The sequence below is a fragment of the Chiloscyllium punctatum genome, chromosome 12, assembly GCF_047496795.1.
Source record: "Chiloscyllium punctatum isolate Juve2018m chromosome 12, sChiPun1.3, whole genome shotgun sequence".
NCBI classification, from domain to species: Eukaryota; Metazoa; Chordata; class Chondrichthyes; order Orectolobiformes; family Hemiscylliidae; genus Chiloscyllium; species Chiloscyllium punctatum.
In genome coordinates this window covers 64,508,552-64,529,092 of record NC_092750.1, presented here as the reverse complement: position 1 = coordinate 64,529,092, position 20,541 = coordinate 64,508,552, and the positions used below count along the sequence as shown (strand labels likewise).

General features: G+C 41.6%; 1 protein-coding gene across 2 annotated transcripts in view; it reads left to right on the top strand.

Annotated features, from left to right (window-relative positions):
* sema3h (sema domain, immunoglobulin domain (Ig), short basic domain, secreted, (semaphorin) 3H) overlaps nucleotides 1-20,541 on the top strand; it is a 169,155-nt gene that overhangs the window by 45,820 nt on the left and 102,794 nt on the right. For both annotated transcript variants that reach the window (XM_072582670.1, XM_072582669.1), the window contains exon 2: nucleotides 15,955-16,109. In XM_072582670.1, the coding sequence (XP_072438771.1) occupies nucleotides 15,955-16,109 (155 nt within the window). The remainder of the gene's footprint in view (nucleotides 1-15,954; nucleotides 16,110-20,541) is intronic.

Here is a 20,541-nt window from a genome sequence, read left to right as displayed (position 1 = left end):
GGGACCAGACATAATGTTGAGCAAAATGCCATTCAGCTATTGATAGACAGATAGAAATTTATTGTTACTTGTATTTGTGAAAATACAGCAAAAGATGTATAAGGCACCACAAAAGCAGTGTCACTTAATTACATAAATCATAGCTTTTTGAAAAAAAGGACAAGTTCAAGATGAATATCAGTTTTGTTCATTCCATGGCCTCTTGGTTTCACAAACTGGCCACTTCTGAAGACTGAGGCCTTCTCTAACCACCAAGGGCCACGGGACCCTTGAAACCACTGAGGATCTGAAAGTGCTGCACCTTGACCTGCAGAAAGAAGTAAAGATGAATTTGATGCAAAAGGTGAAATTAAGAAATAATAAGAACGATACAGCTGGCTCGCTGAAAGGGAGTGGACAGGTCAGGAGCCTGAACTGTACCTAACCTTCCATCTCTGTAGTTTCACATTTACATCTTGGTAAAAACAATGACTGCAGATGCTGGAAACCAGGTTCTGGATTAGTGGTGCTGGAAGAGCACAGCAGTTCAGGCAGCATCTGAGGAGCAGTAAAATCGATGTTTCGGGCAAAAGCCCTTCATCAGGGATACAGGCAGAGAGCCTGAAGGGTGGAGAGATAAGTGAGGGGGGGGGTTGGGAGAAAGTAGCATAGAGTACAATAGGAGAGTGGGGGAGGGGATGAAGGTGATAGGTCGGTGGGGGGAGGGTGGTGTGGATAGGTGGAAAAGAAGATAGGCAGGTAGGATAAGTCATGGGGACAGTGCTGAGCTGGAAGTTTGGAAGTGGGGTGAGGTGGGGGAAGGGGAAATGAGAAAACTGTTGAAGTCCACATTGATGCCCTGGGGTTGAAGTGTTCCGAGACAGAAGATGAGGCGTTCTTCCTCCAGGCGTCTGGCGGTGATGGAGCAGCGGTGAAGGAGGCCCAGGACCTCCATGTCCTTGGCAAAGTGGGAGGGGGAGTTGAAATGTTGGGCCACAGGGCGGTGTGGTTGATTGGTGCGGGTGTCCCGGAGATGTTCCCTAAAACGCTCTGCTAGGAGGCGTCCATTCTCCCCAATGTAGAGGAGACCACATCGGGAGCAACGGCTACAATAAATGGTATTGGTGGATGTGCAGGTAAAACTGTCCATCCATCACATCCATCAAGGTTTTACCTGCACATCCACTAATATCACTTCTTGTATCCATTGCTCCCGATGCGGTCTCCTCTACATTGGGGAAACTGGGAGCCTCCTAGCAGAGCGTTTTAGGGAACATCTCCGAGACACCTGCACCAATCAACCACACCGCTCTGTGGCCCAACATTTCAACTTCCCCTCCCACTCTGCCGAGGACATGGAGGTCCTGGGCCTCCTTCACCGCCAGATGCCTGGAGGAAGAACACCTCATCTTCCGCCTCGGAACACTTCAACCCCAGGGCATCAATGTGGACTTCAACAGTTTCCTCATTTCCCCTTCCCCCACCTCACCCCACTTCCAAACTTCCAGCTCAGCACTGTCCCCATGACTTGTCCTACCTGCCTATCATCTTTTCCACCTATCCACTCCACCCTCACCCCCTCCCGACCTTTCACCTTCATCCCCTTCCCCACTCCTATTGTACTCTATGCTACTTTCTCCCCACCCCCACCCTCCTTTCACTTATCTCTCCACCCTTCAGGCTCTCTGCCTTTATTCCTGATGAAGGCTTTTGCCCGAAACGTTGATTTTACTGCTCCTCGGATACTGCCTGAACTGCTGTGCTCTTCCAGCACCACTAATCCAGAATCACATTTACATCTTGCCATATCAGTGCCATGTGTGAACTGGCAAGTTTGGCTTGACGAAAGGTCTGCTGCCTTGCCCAGTTTAGCAGCCAGTGCTTGATGTAAGTGGAGGGTTTGATTCACAGTTCAGCTGATGGGGGGAAAAAAGTCTGCTCTGTTCTCCAGCTGTAAGGGTCATCGCTGCAATGTATTCCAAGCTTGAATGCACAACCCAACAACATTAATTTGAGCACAAGCTGGTGCTGACCCATAGGGCACTCGGAGGAGGCTGGTACAGGAAGTTATTAAGTAGATGTTATAGACAGTGTGGTTTGAATGTTGATGCAACGTCGAGCGAGCTTTCCGTATTTGACCCTGGAGTGTGTAGAGCAGAGATTGTGTGGAAACTTTCATTCTTCAGCACTGACATCACTCACCTTTTTGAGCACAATCAGGTTGGATTGGTCTGCGTTTCAAGGGAGTGAAATGTAAATCAAACCTGCAGCAATCATGGGCGGAATTTTACTGGTCCCTGTGAGGCAATGGTGGTGGGAAGGGAGTTAGCAAAACCAAGAAGAACTGCATTAGAGTGCCTGACTAATTGTGATTGATGCTGCTGTATTGAACTAATCCATGAGAAAAATCATCAGGGCAATAAAACCATGTTTTAAAGAAAAAAACACAGTCTCACAATCTCCAGGGACAGTATTTCATTTCTGGTGTAGGCACTTTTTACAGCCTTGAGGTCTCAGTGCTGGGATCCCACAATTTCAGAAACTGGCTACACTTAAGAGGAAGCTCAATAGATACATGAAGGTGAAATAAATGGAAAGATACGTTGAGTGGGGGGGTGAGATGTAAAGAGTTGGGAGGCAGCTCAAGTGGAACAGGATATGGAAATTTTTCCTTCCTGTGCATTATCTCATGGCATGGTGTCTGTTCTCCATTCTATTCCACTCCCCCCGCTGCAATATTGACCTTGTCTTGTTAACTTTGGTCTCCGTAGAAAGGACCCATTCTCTACTTTTTGAAGCTTAATTCCCACCCATTTTTTACATCTTTTTTTTCCAATCAGCAATAACAACCCATCTCTCTCTTGTACTTGGCCTCTACACCACATAGGCAAAAGTGAGAACTGCAAATGCTGAAGATCAGAGTCTAGATTAGAGTGGTGCTGGAAAAGCGCAGCTGGTCAGACAGCATCCGAGGAGCAGGAAAATCGACGTTTCGGGCAGAAGCCCTTCCTCAGGAATGAGGCTGGTGTGCCAAGCGGGCTGAGATAAAAGGTAAGGGGGAGGGAATTTGGGGGAGGATTCCCTCCCCCCTACCTTTTTTATCTCAGCCCGCATGGCACACCAGCCTCATTCTTGAAGAAGGGCTAATGCCCAAAACGTCCATTCTGCTGCTCCTCGGATGCTGCCTGGCCTGCTGTGTTATTCCAGCACCACACTTTTCAACTCTGGTCTCCAGCATCTGCAATGCTCACTTTCTGCTATCATAATTTATTGATTCTGGGAATCTTATAACTGAGGATAAAAAGGCTGTTGGACTGAGAGTTACCCACGTAGGCAGCCAGGAGTCAGTTTAATTCCCCATTGGTGTAGCCAGGATTCAGGTTGCAGTCTAATTGCCATCTAGATCTTGCCGCCCAGAACTCTGGGATTGGGATTTCCATTCTGCTGAAACAGCTCCTAACAAAGATGATGTAAACAGTTAGCTTATTCATTCAACTTGGATTTCTCCCAGATAACAGCATTTTGGGAGAGAGCATAAGAGTAGTTTGACACATAACCTAAACAGTCTGCATGGAACAGATAACTTTGATTTATAGTGCCTCAAGATCTTGACAACTGGTGATTTCCTCACTCTGTCTGAGTCCATTGTGGACTAATTGATAGAGATTCATTTGGTATGTTAACAACTGCATTATTGTTGTGTTGTAAAATTACTGGGATGTCGGAAATCGATGGACCTTGTTTTTTTGGTGGACTTCCAGAAGTTTGTATGGTTTGCCTACTCGTTTAATTGGCCTCGCTGATTTAGAAAAGAATGATATCATTTTTGCATAGGGTTGCTGTAGTGATTGGAATGATGTCAGCCAGGTGGACCTTTTTATAGAATACAAGTTTCCTGATTGGGACTCTTAATCTGGCCCAATCAGGGAGCCTCGGCTGACCATTATGAACAGGAATGGTACCCTGGGCTTGGATGCACAGCCCAGTGTTTTGTTAAAACCCTGTTTGTGTTTTATTGTGATAAATAATTATAAAACTGTGAAGTTCAAAAGCAGTGTGTTCACCTATACATTTCGTGTTTCCTCTTCCTTTCTCATCTCCCCCTCCCCCCACCCCCTTTGTGTATTTCAATTGAAACTTTGGGGTATGTAAATAGTGTCTGTACAGGAAACTTTTATTCAATTCTTATTTGACCAAATTTTTGTAGTTGGAAGTAAACCAGTTCTATCTAATCACATGTACAGATTATTTTAGACAGTAGATCAGTGGCATTTTGCGTGACTTGCCCTCGAATTACTCGGATTATCGACTAAGGTTTTAATGCATTTTTTTTTGTAGAAACGTAGAATTATAGAGTTTTAATTCCTGAAGTTGCTGCCTCTTGTTTAAATGACAGAGTTCCTCTCAAAGAAAGTATATTGTGGCCTGTTTGCAATTGGGATTGTGAGGGGGGAGGGTCATGATGCTTTTCAGAGTTGATATGTAAATTTTATCTATTCTGTAAAGATATTATCGTGCTTGTATATGGGTAACACTTTCATCCCGTTCCAGTCTGTGAAGTGAATATCACAATGTTTTTTTTTTGCCAGCTTGTATACATTTCATGTGTAAAATGAAATAATAAAAATGTGAAATCTTAAAAAAAACCGGAATGGTAGAGATGCTCTTCATTCTGAGAGCTGGCTCGGAGGAAGATGGACCATTGTCAAATATTATGCGTGTGTCAATAAAGAGGGACTTGGACTTGGTGACGGGATACCGGACTCTCTGGAGTTATTTTAGCTGCGAGCACAGAAAGAGACCATTTGGCCAAGTGGACCATGGCATGTAACTCACATGAGCCACCTCCTACCTTTGTCCCTTTATTTCACCCTTGTGTATCTATTGAACTTTCCCTGAAACCCTTGCAGTAAATTCTCCTAGGGTGTTCCCTGTGACAGCAGACACCATATTCTCCTCATTCTGGGTGTAACCTCTGCGAGAGCAATATTGGTCACTGGAGTAGATATTTCCTGTTGAGATTTATAGAGCTATCTTTCATCTGTTCTGTAAAATCTTTGTTTTGAGAACAATTTGCTTTATGAACTCACTGGTGCCTCTGAATCTGATTCTTGATGGACTCATTTCTATTGCAATCAGATAGTATTTATTCAGCCCACTTGATGTGGTCCTATAACTTGGCATTAGCCTGATGTTGATAATCTTTAGCTGACAGCTCTTTTTTTTTCTTTAAGAGGATCCTATTTGTTCTGTTTTTTTTTCAAAAGCATCTGAAATATAGCCGTGATTCACCAAAACGCTCCCTGATAAACCTTAGTATCTGATATAACTCCGATTGTTCAAAGCACCCTGATTATTCAGGGAAATAATGAGATAAACTTCCTATAAACCACATCCTGACTAAAGTATGTTCTTTTGTCTATCTGTGATAGGTATTTCTCCAAAGAAACAAAAAGAAAAAAAGCTACAGATTCTGGAAATGTGAAATAGAAATCAAGTGACCGGTCTGGAAGGCAGCATCTGTGAACTAACAAAATGAGTCTAAGACTCTTCTTTAGAACTGAAGAGTGGGAGGAGTATGATGGGTTTTATGCTGTTGATGACAGTTAAGACCGGGTCAGGTAGAACAAAAAGGAAAGGTTAAAGGTCAGAGAGATTAAATGGTCTGTTAATAGTTGTAAAGAAGTTTAGCAGGAGTCCAGATTAAGAGTATTTACCCATTATTAGGTTGTGTCTGATGTAGTTCAGTGATAAGTGTTTGGACCTCTTTTGAGATTGGGGATTGGAGTCCCACTCAAACTCATAATCGAGGCTAGCATTCCAGTGTGCTACTGAGAGAGTGCTGTACAGTTGCAGTTGCTGTCTTTTGTCTCAGGCATTAATTTAAGCCCTTTTTGCCTTCTGAGGTGGAAATGAAAGATTCCTTGGTCCAATTTGAAGTAAGGCAGGTGGGTTCTCCCTATGTACGAATTACTATTTATCTCTTACTCCCCACAATTAAAACCAATTCAGATCATTGTCACAATGCTATTTGAGCTCTTACTGTGTGAGATTTGCTTAAGTGATTCTGCTTTAAATGTACATTGTCTCAAAAGTGCTCCTAAGGTTGAGAAAGGGATGCAAGTTGTAGAACCTGGTAATTCTGTTTCATGCCAGAATTAATTTAGAAAATCAAAGTGTTGGGAATTGGGAGCTAATCTGAAAAGCAAGATTATTACCTGAACCACATGAAAACTGATTTGAAATGTCAAGATGAGTCTGAAGGCATGGTGTCGGAAGGATAGGATCCAACTCCTGGCACACGTCACCATCCTGGGACCTGCGGAGTTCTATCTTTGGGATTGTCTGAATCTAAGCTGGACTCAGACCAAGGTGCTAGCAGAAGGAATAACTAGGACTATAGATAAAACTTGTAAATAATAACATGAGGAACTCTAGGAATTACAGAAATCTAATGACTTCTGAAAAAAATTAGGAAAAGAGAGTAAAGGACAAATTTAAAGAAAGGAATTAAGAGTAATGTGAAAGGTCAGCGATTGGATGAAGTCACATTACATAAAATGTTTCTAAAAACTAAATACAAAGACATTTATAATCATCTTATACAGTTAGGACACCAACGTATGAAGTATCAGCACAATAAGTAATATAGTATTGATAATATATATTAGTGAGGTGGGTGAAATCCAAAGAGGGTCCGGTGCCCCTTCCCACTGCAAAGCACAGATTAGTGATAGCTGCCTTGGCTCACACCAGCTCATATTGTAATTAGCTTCCCCTCTAGAATCATAGAATCCCTCCAGTGTGGAAACAGGCTATTGGCCCAACAAGTTCACACCAACCCTCTGAAGAGTATCCACCTAGGCCCATTTCCCTACCATATTATTTTACATTTCTCCTGACTAATGCACCAAACCTACACATCCCTGAATACTATGGCAATTTAGCATTGCCAAATCACCTAACCTGCACATCTTTAGACTGTGGGAGGAAACTGGAGCTCCTGGAGGAAACACATGCAAATACAAGGAGAATGTGCAAACTCCACACCACACAGAGAGTCGCCTGAGGCTGGAATTGAACCTGGGTCTCTGGCACTGTGAGGCAGCAGTGCTAGCCACCATGCCACCTCAGAGATGAACCAGCGAGCTCTGGCAAAGCTCACAGCACTACTGTGCAGCATCTGCCTAGTTAGTTGGAACGAATCCACCTCCCAATTAAAATAATCCAAGCTCAAGCAGAATCCATCCCATAGAACATGAACTCTTTTTAGGATCAGTAAACAGCCAGTTAGTTGGATTTTGCTTAATTAATATGGGAGCTTGCTGAACATGAATTAATTGACATGTTAACATGGATAACAGTGGTGAGTACTGGATCAGCTGTGAACCATGTTGAGACATTAAGATTGTACAAAATACGATAGGAACCAAGTTAATTTGCTCTTTCCTGATATGGTGGTTGGAAGTTGGTGTTAAGTTAAGGCAATTCATATTCTTTTTCACAGAGACTACTCTTGGGTGTCAGTCTGTAAATGACTAGGATATCCCTTTCGTAGAATACGTTTCTAAAGATGTTTTAATATTTTCAATATTTTGCCTCAGTTGCATTCTCATTGGTTTTTCATTTTCTCAGCCACTGGTCTCAGTGCAATTGCTGTTCATTGGCTGTAATTCTTTGCTATCAAACCAACCCCCAGCACCAACACCCCTTTTCAGAACATGGAAAACCCAAACATGGGTTAAAGCAACTGGCCAAAAATTTTCCAAACTGGGAAAAGGAAAGGGATTTATTTAAGGCTGTGGGTTAGATGATGAATATATGAACTGAAAGGACAGTGGGAGCCAGTTTATTGATAACATGAGGAAAAATAATTTGGATGGGTGAATATACTTGGAAAATAAAATTGTTGTTGAGTTATGTGGAAAGAGCAAGCCACAGACCAAAATTGGATAGTTTTTCAAAGAGCTAGAAAAACACAGTGGGCTGATTGGTTCCATACTGCACTGTAAGATTTGAAGACTGAAATTTTCAATAGATCAATCTATTCAAGCTGTCCTGCCAAAATCCTCAATCCTTTTCCCTCTGGACATGCATGTAATTGCACCCTTGCCCTTGTCTGCTTCAAGGCATATTCACAAATCTATTCAGGTTGGGTGAAAGTTTGGTGCGAAAGACATTACTTGTAATTCCCAGTCTGTCCAATACATTTTGATGCAATTGGTTTAAGTGCTGGATCAATGTCTAAGTGCATCCTATGAATGAGTTTATGTTCACCCAAATTGGACTTAAAAACACTGAACCGGAGATTTACTGTTTATTAAAGAGTCATAAGCTTTTACGTATTGCTGTTGCCATAATTTAGGTGCAAATGGGTGTTTGTGATTTGCAGATAATGGGATTGTGCTGTTTGAACCCAATTTTTCAAGGTCACCTTATTGGCTCAATGTAGGAGAGATGTTACATGAACAGAGTTTAATGAGGTGGAATAGGTTTCTCACACAAATGGACATAAAATTCTCTTAGCCTTTTGATGTTCTCAACAGGCTATGATGCAGTTGCACAATATTTGCTAAGGTTGAAAGAAGGGATAGGATAGAATGAACGAATGAAAAGTCCAAGGTACAAGCAGATGTCTGATGGAATAGATGGGAGCAGGTTGAATAGCCTAACACATGGATCTTTTAAGGTTTGCTAAAATCAAGGTGGTTCTTCAGTTGATTGTGAAGATTATGGTGCTCCGAGCCTTTCCAATACACAATGGCTATGGGTTGCTAGTGCAGAATCCCCATTGACGAGCCAAGTTTCATGCCACAGCTGGCTGCTACAATCGGAGGATGTGCCCGTCCATGCTGAACAGTGGTTGCAGTAAAAGGGAGGCTCTTATTCACTGATCTGAACACCGCCTCCATTGCCGAGGCTGACAGTTCTGGCTGGTGGCAACCAATTGACTCATTCAGATTATTATCACCGTGGCCTGATTCTCTCGTGCATGTTGTGACTGCCCACATGGCGCATTGAGACTGGAGCACTGAGTACGGTTTGTCAAATGTTCTCAGACCTTGTACCATCAGGTTTGCTGCAATAGTTTCCTTGATAAATAGGAGCGGCAGCATACACTCCAACCTCTGTGAAATTGAGATGAATTTCCCACTGGTGGTGACGTAACCACCCAATATCTTGTGCCATCTCAGCTGCCTGCCTCTGTCTGAAATATTCCAGACGGAAGGATATTAATTGGTCATAGCTCCAGTACATGGGCCAAAAATAATCTAGAACCATAGGCACGTCCCCATGAGGACGTAATTGCTCAAATAATTTGAAAAGGGATGAAATTGCTGAAATGCGCCTTAAAATTGTACCTCTAACCTTTCATGAACAGCACTGTGGGGTAAGTCTCAAGATACCTATCACATTGGCCTGATTTAGGTATGATGTATAATGCATCAAGAATTGAGACAGAAGGACAGCAATTATAGAATTCATATCTCTACGGTATTGCATTCAAGTGAAGCATTTCAATGTGATAAAACTCCGTTGCATCTTATGTTTGTTCAGAGCTGAACAAGATATATCTGGTGGTGTTGTCATTAAAAACCAAGCCTTTAAATGATTGATTGTTTTCCATTTTCAGGGGCTGAGTCAACATTTGTGACCAGTCCTTGAAGATTAGATTTTCATACCAGGCTTTGTAGTTTGAGGGGATCTTTTGATAACTTCATGAGCTGTTATATTCTATCGATTTATTGCATGCTGTGTTTTGATACTTTTTCTGTATCTTTTGAATCATTCATATATTGTTTTTGTTGTTGTACTCTAGCAGAACACATTTCCTGCAATGAAGCGGCTGAATTTAACCAAACCCATCAGACAAGTATCCCACAGCCTTGGGTTAAATTACTTTAATGGAGAGTAACATCAGGCCAGATGTAAAACCAGCTTTGCACTCAATCTCATCCATTTGCTGACTGACAGGTTAACTTAAATTGTCCCCTCAATGGTTCTCTTTTTTTTTTAGGCAGCCTAGATTCTGGTTAAATTTCCTTCAATTATCTTTTCAAACGTTTGGGTGGCTGATTTCTAGGAGGGGCGAGGAAAAGGCTGAATGTCACAGCTTTAATGATTAGTCAAGTTGATGAAAAGACCCATTACCTGCTGCTGGGCCTTCTCAGGAATACAGCCCAGCCTGTGGGGTCCACGGTAATGTTGTGCCACTTCCTGCAGAGAATGCTTCCAGTCAGGAATGCAGTAACACTGGACCCCAGCACTTTGCAGGTTCGTAATTAGCAATTAGGGTAGTTGCATTCTAAATAAATAGTCTTCAAGCCCTGTAACTGCATCAAAAATAAATACTTGGTCAGGAAGAACATGTGAAGGATCTGGTTCTTGTAGCTTTCTTTGTGACTACAATGCATGGCTTTTTAGACGAACTGTGTTTGGGCAAGATGATTGACAGATTGAGCCTCCGAAAGCATGGGAGAATAATCAGAAAACTGAGCGAAGGCAGGTGCTCCATCCACTTAAGCCACACTGACTAATTGAGTGACCTTGGGATATTTTGTTGTTCAAGCTGAGTTACTGCATCTCATAAATAAATGATTTTTTTTTTGATGGGACACATTTAGCACAATCCTTTTCGTGACAAGTAAGCTTGTAAACCTGACCTCTTGTTACTCCCGGCCCCCCTCTTGCCCCTGTCTGATGTTCCAGTTGCCAGGTGAAAAACAGACCAGCCCTTGTCTACCATGCTCTGCTCAACTTGCCTGAGTTAAACGCATGATTTTTGAATCTGAATTGAAAAGAACTCAATCCAGCAGGATGCATGTTTCTGGCAGATAAAGGTCTTCCTCATCTCAGCATAAAATAGGAGTCCCCCTGCTCTGGGATCATGTGTTTTGGTCCTAAACTATCACACAAGAGGAATAACCACCTGCATCCACCCTAAGATTCTTCCTAAAAAGCCTTTCACTAAGGTCACTCCTCATTCTTCTAAACTCCATTGAGTGTAGGCCTAACGTACTTGAGTTTCCTTCATAAGACAATCCTTCCATATCTGGGGTCAACCACTTGAACCTTCTTTGGACTGTCTCCATCATTTTCACACTATTTTGTTCTTTATTAATTATTTTCTAAGCTTTCAGATCCTTTAATCCAACTTCTGCCTATGGTTGATGTATCTGTAGGTTATTTGTGATTCTGTCCTCACCCGTGCACATTGTCTCTGTCTTCCTTGGCTCCTTTATCTGCACTTGTTTCCAAACTTTACCAAAGCAGCTCAAGTCTTCGGTTCAGATGATGGCTAGTCGCTGAAAATATCAGAACTTGTGTTTTTCTCTTCACTGGTGCTAAATGACTTGCTGTGAGTTTTTAATATTTTCTCTTTCCATTGCAGAGATTTTCTGTTTAGCAGTTTTATTTTCCATTCTGTGTCGAGTGAAGTTTTGCGTTGAAAATAATCTTTTGTAAAATAGTGAATGAACCTGGGCAAAGGCATAGAGCAGAGATTAGAGTGGTTCTGGAAAAGTGGAGCAGGAAAATCGACGTTTCAGGCAAAAGCCCTCCCTGATGAAGGGCTTTTGCCCAAAACAGCGATTTTCCTGCTCCTCGGATGCTGCCTGACCTGCTGTGCTTTTCCAGCAGCACTCTAATCTTGACTCTGATCTCCAGCATCTGCAGTACCCACTTCTGCCAAGGCATAGAGCAATTGATGCTTACAATTTATCTAAAGCAAAACTTCCATTCTTTCCCATGTGTTAACAAGAGAAACACTCCTTGTTTCCTTTTATGTATCCTCAGCAGTTGTGTTTAGACCAATTCAGATCAGTTCTTTGTAACTAACCAGAAAATTAGTCAAATAATGATGCCACCATTTTATTAAAAAAGCAATTAGAGACACCCCTTTTAGCACCATCAGTTGTTCCAGCCTTTCTTCAACATGAGCCAAGAGCTTGGTTGTGTAGTGGAGGTCTGGTTACCAAGCTAATTCAGCTACTGGCTGCACTGGGGGTAACTTGTGCAGAGGCAGTGATTAACGGGCTACGAACTAAGTCGGGATAAAGGAGGCGAAAAGCAGAGAGAGGTAAATAAAAGAAGAAGGTTCCAGGGTGCAGAGAATAGGATCCTCTAATTACAGTGAGGCCAGATGTTGACTTGAGTACCAAAGAAGCCACACGACGCAATGACAGTTACTACATATGTCACCCTTTCATTTCTTTCTCCGTCCATTTGCATTCTATTACACTGTTTATCCTGTCAGCCACATGTAATGCTCTAATCTGCATAGTGTGCAATCCCTCCAAGGTTGCTACAAGAATTCTACCCCCATGGAAGGAAAATAAAATTACAAAGTCAAAAGCCAAAAATCAGAGTTGGATGCAAGTTCAAAACATGATCAGTCAATTAAGATCAATAAAGCTGGTACAAATGTGTGTCTGCTCCAGGCGTCTTTTCAGGTCAGTGGTGAGTGTTATTCCCTTTAGTGTCACATTGCTAGATTTTTAACAGAAATATGCTCCCTCTAGCCTTTGTCTGCCCACAGTAAAGTGCTGAGAATGGGTTCGGTAATGAGGGAGCTCCCTGGGATCTAGGTCAGACCACAAATGCACCTCTTTAATTTGTTAAAAGCTGGATCAATAGCTGAGGAGACCTGCTGTTTAATTCCATTAACAGCTTTATTCCACAGAGCGCAGAGAAAGAATGTGCATTTACATAGCCTTTCACAATCTCAGGATTCTCAAAGTGCATTACAACCACAGAACTTTGGAAGTGTAATTATTCATATAATGTAGGATTTGCAGAAGGCAATTTGTACACTAGTAGACTCAGACAGCAATGTGATAATGAGGGATAATCTATTTTTAGTGAAGTAGCTTGAGCAGGACCCCAGAAGAACTTCTCAATTTTTCTTGGTGTCTTGGTAGCTTCCCATCATCAGTATAACTAACATTCATGCAATGTTATACATACACTGGCCTAAACTAGCAGGCTCTTTATTTAATCTACACGGACAATTTCTCTAGCACTTGAGGCAGTATTAATCCTTTGTAGCTTGCAACTCTCCTAAAATCAGCCCGTCTGCTGATTTTTAGAAAGCTTTTCCTCAATTGTTGTAAAGATCAAAAGAGCTTATTAACTCCATGGTGATTGATGCTTTCCTGAATGACCACATTTGTCAAGTGAATTGGCCATTGTTTGGGATATGTGCAGAAATAACCCCACATCCAACATTATACTCCCATTTGTCTGTCTATTGGCTATTATTACTCTGCTAATTACAATAGAACTGGGTGATAGATGAAAAGTTTTAGTTTGAAACAAATTGTTTTCTGGCAAAATCAGGTTTTCTTCTTTCACACAACTCTGTACAACCAAATCAGTTTTCTCACATCTATACTTAAGCCACATTCCTATGTGTTGGTTATTAATATCAGTCCATTGTGACATGCCAGTTAGCATAAAGAGGTCTGACTAAATCAGCACTCCAGAAGGAATCACTGAATCCTTAGTGGGTTTAAGTTGGTTGTAATTAAAACCAAATGCGATTCCAATTTATTCTTTTACTTGTTGCTGCTCATACTTCAGAAGTATACGATGCAGAATGAACCAGAAATAGAAACAGAAATTGCTGGAGCAACTCAGCAGGTCTGGCAGCATCTGGAGAGCGAGAAACAGAGATAATGTTTGGAATCCAATACAGCTGTCCTTCAGAACTCCAAATTCTGAAGAAATTGGAGGCAAATAGCATTTCTGCCAATCCAGTATGATCACAGGTTTCTATCATGTTAATAATTTGAACCAAATTTCTGATGCCATTATTAGCTAATCTTGATGAATCCTTGCTTCTGTTTAGATTCGTTCATGAGTCTAAGGAACTCTATGAAATATTCTACCAATCGTCTTTTAGTAGGTTGTTCCATGACTAATTTTTCCTTCATACTTCCACATCTAGCTGTTTTTTGACCAATGGCAGTTTGACATTAGCAAACTTGACTTTGCATTCATGCTCTCAAGAGTGAGGAGTCTTGATTATGAAGTATGTATAATTGCTCTATCTTACACTACTTCTGTTGCAGAGTTGCTGGTAAAAGAAAACTTAGACTTGAGTTCTAAACCTCTTGGTCCACATCAGTGAACTGCTGTAGGCTGTAAATGGTGTTTCTCCAACACTCTGATAACATAGTGATGCTCATCCCTGCATCAAACTTGGTATTAATGAAATGAAACAAGAGCCTCTTCCCATTTGGAATACCACATGGTTAACCTCTACCATACTGGATCATAGAGTCATAGAGATGTACAGCATGGAAACAGTCCCTTCGGTCCAACCTGTCCATGCCGACCAGATGTCCCAACCCAATCTAGTCCCACCTGCCAGCACTTAGCCAATATCCCTCCAAACCCTTCCTATTCATATACCTATCCAGATGCCTTTTAAATGTTACAATTGTATTAGCCTCCACCACTTCCTCTAGCAGCTCATTCCACACATGTACCACCCTCTGTGTGAAAAAGTTGTCCATTAGGTCTCTTTTATATCTCACCCTAAACCAATGCCCTCTAGTTCTGGACTCCCCGACCCCAGGGAAAAGACTTTGCCTATTTATTCTATCCATTCTTCTCATAATTTTGTAAACGTCTATAAGGTCACTCCTCAGCCTCCGACGCTCCAGGGAAAACAGCCCCAGCCTACTCAACCTCTCCCTATAGCTCAAATCCTCCAACTTTGGCAACATCCTTGTAAACCTTTTCTGAATCCTTTCAAGTTTCACACCATCTTTCCGATAGGAAGGAGACCAGAATTGCATGCAATATTCCAACAGTGGCCTAACCAATGTCCTGTACAGCCGCAACATGACGCCCCAACTCCTGTACTCAATACTCTGACCAATAAAGGAAAGCATACCAAACACCACCTTCACTATCCCACCTACCTGCGACTCCAGTTTCAAGGAGCTATGAACCTGCACTCCGAGGTCTCTTTGTTCAGCTACGCTCCCCAGGACCTTACTGTTAAGTGTATAAGATCAAGCAGGAGAAAGTGAGGACTGCACATGCTGGAGATCAGAGTTGAAAAGTGTAGCGCTGGAAAAGCAGAGCATCTGAGGAGCAGAAATGTCAGCATTTTGGGTATAAGTCCTTCAAGCAGGCTCTGTAGATCCTTGCCATGAAACAGGATGGTGACAACAAATCTATCAGATAGTTCAAACAACATGATAAGCAATGGTTCATCTAACAAAGATATGAAGTACTGAATATGGACACCTTGGAATGATTCTGTAAGCACATTATAATTAGTTTAAGCATTCCCCACTTGTGTGGAAGAGTGGAATAGGCCCAGAGTTCTTCAGTAAGTAAAGCCCCCTGTGCTTTGCCTGAACAATATGGCTTTGCTTCAATCTTATACACATCACCTCTACCTGTACAGCTTGCTTCATTTTCCACAGCCAGTAGTTCAGTGAATCCAATTACATTTTCAATTTGCATCAAAATTTGGACAGTTTTGTGGTATGGCCCTCTTGCCAAGCAACTTATTGATATTTTCCAATCAGCCTTTCAGAGTTGTTATGCAGTGGGACTTGAACCTGGGTGTCTAGGTTCAGGGATAGTGACACTATGATTGTGCTGCAAGAGGGCCCTAATAGGACTTTTATTTTTATTTAACCTATTTTTCTGATCAACCTGTTAAGAGATGTTATTACACACCTCTGGAGCAAGTGGGACTTTGACCCGGGCCCCATAGTGTAGGGCTAAGGACACTGCCACTGCACTACAAGAGGACCCAACTAGGAGCTCGTTTGAGGTTACCACAAAGTTCTTTCACCTGGGATCTTTACGATCAGCTGTGGAAGAGACTGCCATCCTTTAAGTCCAATTTGAATTGAATTCTAGTGGTGCCATCCTCATTGTATACATGAAGTTAATGCTGTTGATAATCTCAAACTTTGTTTTGAATCAATTACGTTTTTTTCTCTTTAGAGTTGATGCTAAACAAACGGATCATCCCACTCACCTTCAGAGCTTCCAACTTACATTCCATTGTCCTTGATGAAGATAACCGAAGACTCTATGCTGCTGCGAAGGACTACCTCCTGACCTGTAATCTGGATGACATTTCGAGTGGAGTGAGGAAGGTAAAAATGGGTGCAATTCCAGCTGCCTCTGGCCTTGAAAATGGTGTAGATATGAATAGTGTTGTGTGGTTGGCTGCACCAAAATACAGACAGGAATGAACAGACACACAGAGTGGGCAGTGACTAAAGATTTAAATTTAGTGAAGTGGGAGGTGCAGAGAGAGATTGGAATATGGTTAATGAATTAATAAATTACAGGAGCAATGTAAGTGGATAAGACCATCAAAGAGTGCAATCATAGCAAATGCATCAAGTGTTAGAGGACTCCTAGCCCCTATGTAGAATTAGTTTGGTGCTGTTTTGCTTCCAATTTAGGAGCCATGTTCGAAAAGAACATAAATTAGAGATCAGGAGTTCCTTTGATTGTGTCTCTATACTGGCAACACCAGAGTCCTGAATGTACCCTGCATACTCATATGGGCTTTCAGGAAGGCAGAAAGGTGTGAATATTATTCTAATAACGATTGACTTGTGACTGGTAAAGGAAACTTTAAATGACAAGCCTCCCCAGAATTGCCATTCATTGAAAATGATTCTAATTTTGTTTTAACACACAAAAAAACAGATATTTAATGAAAACTGTCACCACTTGCTACAATCCCTGAGTAAGTAGTGAGTGAGTGAGAGTCCAGCCTATTCATATGTATCAGTCATTGAGCCGGCTAATCACTGTGCAGGAAATAGAGCCAATTGAATCAGCCTTTGACACTTGTGGGGTTAAGAACACATCATTGCGAGATGGTTATTGCTTGTCAGTGCAAGTGTTTGTTTTTGATAGTTAATTATATGGAGCCTGTGAATGCCACAGAAAACAGAAGCGTGTTCTTTGGAATCCTGCATTTTTTTTAAAAAAGTGCCAACTTGTGATGGCTGAACAAGTGACTTAAATGTATGGAATGGAGCTGTTATTGAAGTTCAGATGTTCATTGAGGTTGGATTTCTTTTGATGGACAAGCTCAGTGGACACTGCAAACTGTGTGCTATTTTCAGACTTATTAACCTGTTTATTTTAATCAAGTTATTGCTCGTCTGGAAAAGGCATATAGAGGATCATGGCACCAGTGTGTCAAGTTGCTCATAGCTGAGCTTGATTGATTAGACAATAGGCCCCATAGACCACAGTCGCCAGTCATTTATCATGGTGTTTCTGATCCATTCAGTTTCACACATGCTGGCTGCTACTGGCTCTATGGAAGCCAGCAGATGCAGAGGCTTAGGAGTAGATTAGGTGCCTTGGCCTGTTGGACTGGGGATGGTGTGCAATAGGCAAGGAGCAAATAGTCAGACTTCAGGACAGACAGATAGAACATTTGTGCTGGGGAGAGTGGGGCAAGAGATACTATGTGGGTGAAAATATTTTCCAACGTATATCTGTAAGAACATTTCTATGACCGGAGCCTTGCCTATTAAGCTGTAGTCAAAAGGCAATTTTACTTTAGAGACTGACACTGACTCCGAAAGCCTAATCAGAATTGATCCTGATTTGGATGATTTGTGGGTCCTTAAAAGAATCTAAATTTTATCTAACTGAAACAGGGGGCCACATAGTGGTTAGCACTATTACATTATCAAGATCCAGGTTCAACTCCAGCCTTTGGTGACTGTGTCTGTGTGGAGTTTGTGCATTCTCCCTGTGTCTGCGTGGGTTTCCTCCCACAGTGCAAAGGTGTGCAGGTTAGATTAATTGGCTAAGTTAAATTGCCCATAGTGTCCTGGGATGTGCAAGCTAGGTGGATTAGCCATGGTTGGTGGGGGGAGATGGAGATGCTACTTTGGAGGCTCATGCAGACTTGATGGGCTGAATGGCCTCTATCTGCACTGTAGGGATTCTCTTCTATGATTCTAAACAATTCACTGTTTTGAGTAGTGCAATGAGTTTTTAAAAAAGAAAGCTAGGGAGGATTGGAATTCCATAACACATCCCGCCATTTGCCTCAATTTTAAATTACTGGTGAAAAATGAGGCAAATTCAGTTCCTGATGTGCAATTCTCCCTGCCCAATTGGACCCTCGTAATGTACTTTTCTGCTTTCAAAACCTGTGGGTGGAAACATCACTTTCTGAATGTCAATTTAGCAAGTAAGGTAGGGTGCATATCCTGGGTCAAAATCCTGGAATTCCCTCCCTAGTGGCATGGTGAATTGACCCACAGTAGATGACTGCAGTGGTTCAAGAAGGCTGTTCACCACCACCTTCGCAAGGGCAAGTAGGGACGGGCAATAAATGCTGGTCAATCAGCGATGCCCACTTCCCACAAATGAATAAAATGTGTCGATATATGGGCAATCATTGGTTGTATATAGTTCCTGCCAGGCAGTAAATATACAATAGCCTGGTGGTATCTGGTTAAACGGTGCCAATCAATTGGTAGTATCTAGCTTTATTTCAGTATTCAGTGATGGCAGGGATGCCCTGCCTCCCTGGTGTTCTAGTACGGTCATCTGACCCTCTCCACTTGGTGTTAATTGCAAACAAAGCAAACTGATATATAGCTAGCAATGTAGCAGTTAGTTAAATATTTAGATGCTTGACTAGGAAGAGTTTTACCCTACTGCACCAGCTCTCTTTGTTACAGTTTTCAAGCATTTGCTTACAATGATCGAGAATTATTGGGTGAAATGTTAACGCCCACATTGTACTGGAAAGAATGACTTTATTAGGTCAAGCTAAGTTCAGATTTCACGGTAAGAATGAGCCAAATTGGACCAACTAATTCCTTTGGGGCACTTTTGGTTATGTGATGAGTGAGGACAACCGATGATGACAGTGAATTGATACAATAAATTGATAACAGGGTATATTTCATCTAACACGTGTACACAGGCAAAGCAACTGCATGCAAACAGAGCTGTTTGAAGTGTGGCGCCTGGGACTGTGTCTGAATGTACATCCTACACTGTCAGGACTTGATTCCTGGAGCCCATTAAATGTAATTGCAGCCAATTATAGACCCATTGACTTCCACTGGGAAAGGTCATTTCCAATTCAGTTGAGTCTGATATTAAAGCTCTGTATCAGAAGATGAGGTTAATGGTTCCTATTAGTAAGTTGTTGTTGAAAAATGTGCCTTGAAAAAGCAAAACAATAAGGAAACATTTGCATTTGATCCCGACCCCTATCCTAACAATGGAGCACACTTTGTATGTTATGGGATTGTGATCCTTCTCTGATCAACAGAAATACTGAGACATAAAGATTGCTGTGCAAGCAAATGTGAGATCTACTTGCACCCAAGAGGCAAAGCAGAGACACTTTTTAAAAAAAGTATAAAGATACAAACTAGAAGGGTTTAAAGAGACTTGGCAGTTTGTGTATTTAGCTCCGTAAAATGTTTTGAACAGCTATAGAAATTAAACAAAAAGGCAAATAGAATGCTAGCCTTTTTATCTAAGAGGCAGAATATTGGTGACAGAATGTATGTTTCAGCTTTGCAAAATCCTAGTTGGGCTGCACAATGAGACAATAAAATGTAGGAGCAGAAATAGGCCATTCAGCCCATCACGTGTTCTCCACCATTGAATAATACCTTGGGGCGATCTGATTAATTCTCAACTCCACTCTACTGCCTTATCTCCCATGACCCTTGATTCCCTTACAGATTAAAAAAATCTATCCTAGCCTTGAGTATTATTTATTGACTCAACCTCACCAGCCCTCTGCAGATTCTCTACACTCTGAGGGAAGAAAATCCTTGTTATCTCTGTCTTAAGTGGGTGACCTCTTGCTCTGAGATTCTCAAATAAGGTTAAACAACTTCTTCATATGTATTCTGTTAAACCCCCGGCCATCTTGCCTGCTTCTGTTTTAAAAAAAACCTCTCATTCTGTTAAACTTTGATAAATAAAAGATCATTCTGCTCATACTCTCCTCCTAAGAAAATCTCTTCATACCTAGGATCAAACTGGTTAACCTTTGCTGGGCTGCCTCTGTTGCCATATTTTTCCTTAGATAAGGGATCCAAAACTATTCTCAGTATTCCAGCAGTGGTTTGATTTGTGTCTTGTATAGTTTTTGCAAGACTTCCCTATTGTTATGCTCCATTCCCTTTTCTTATTACCCACTGAACTCAAACACTAGCTTTTTGTGGTTCATGCACAAAAACTCCCAAATCCCTTTCTGCTGTAGCTTTCTGCACTCTTTGCTCATTTAAATAATATTCAGCTCTTCTGTTCTTCCTGCTAAAGTGCATAGTTCTAAGTTTCCCACATTATATTCCATCTGCTGCATTTTTTGTCCACTTAATTAACCTGTCCATATACCTTGGTAGACTCCTTGTGCTATCCTCAATACTTATTTTCCCATTTATTTTTGTGCTATTTGCAAACGTGGTTATAGCATATTAGGTTTCCTCATCCAAATCATTACTATATATTGTAAATAATTGTGAGCCCAGCACTGATCCCTAGGCACTTCACTAGATACAATTTGCCATC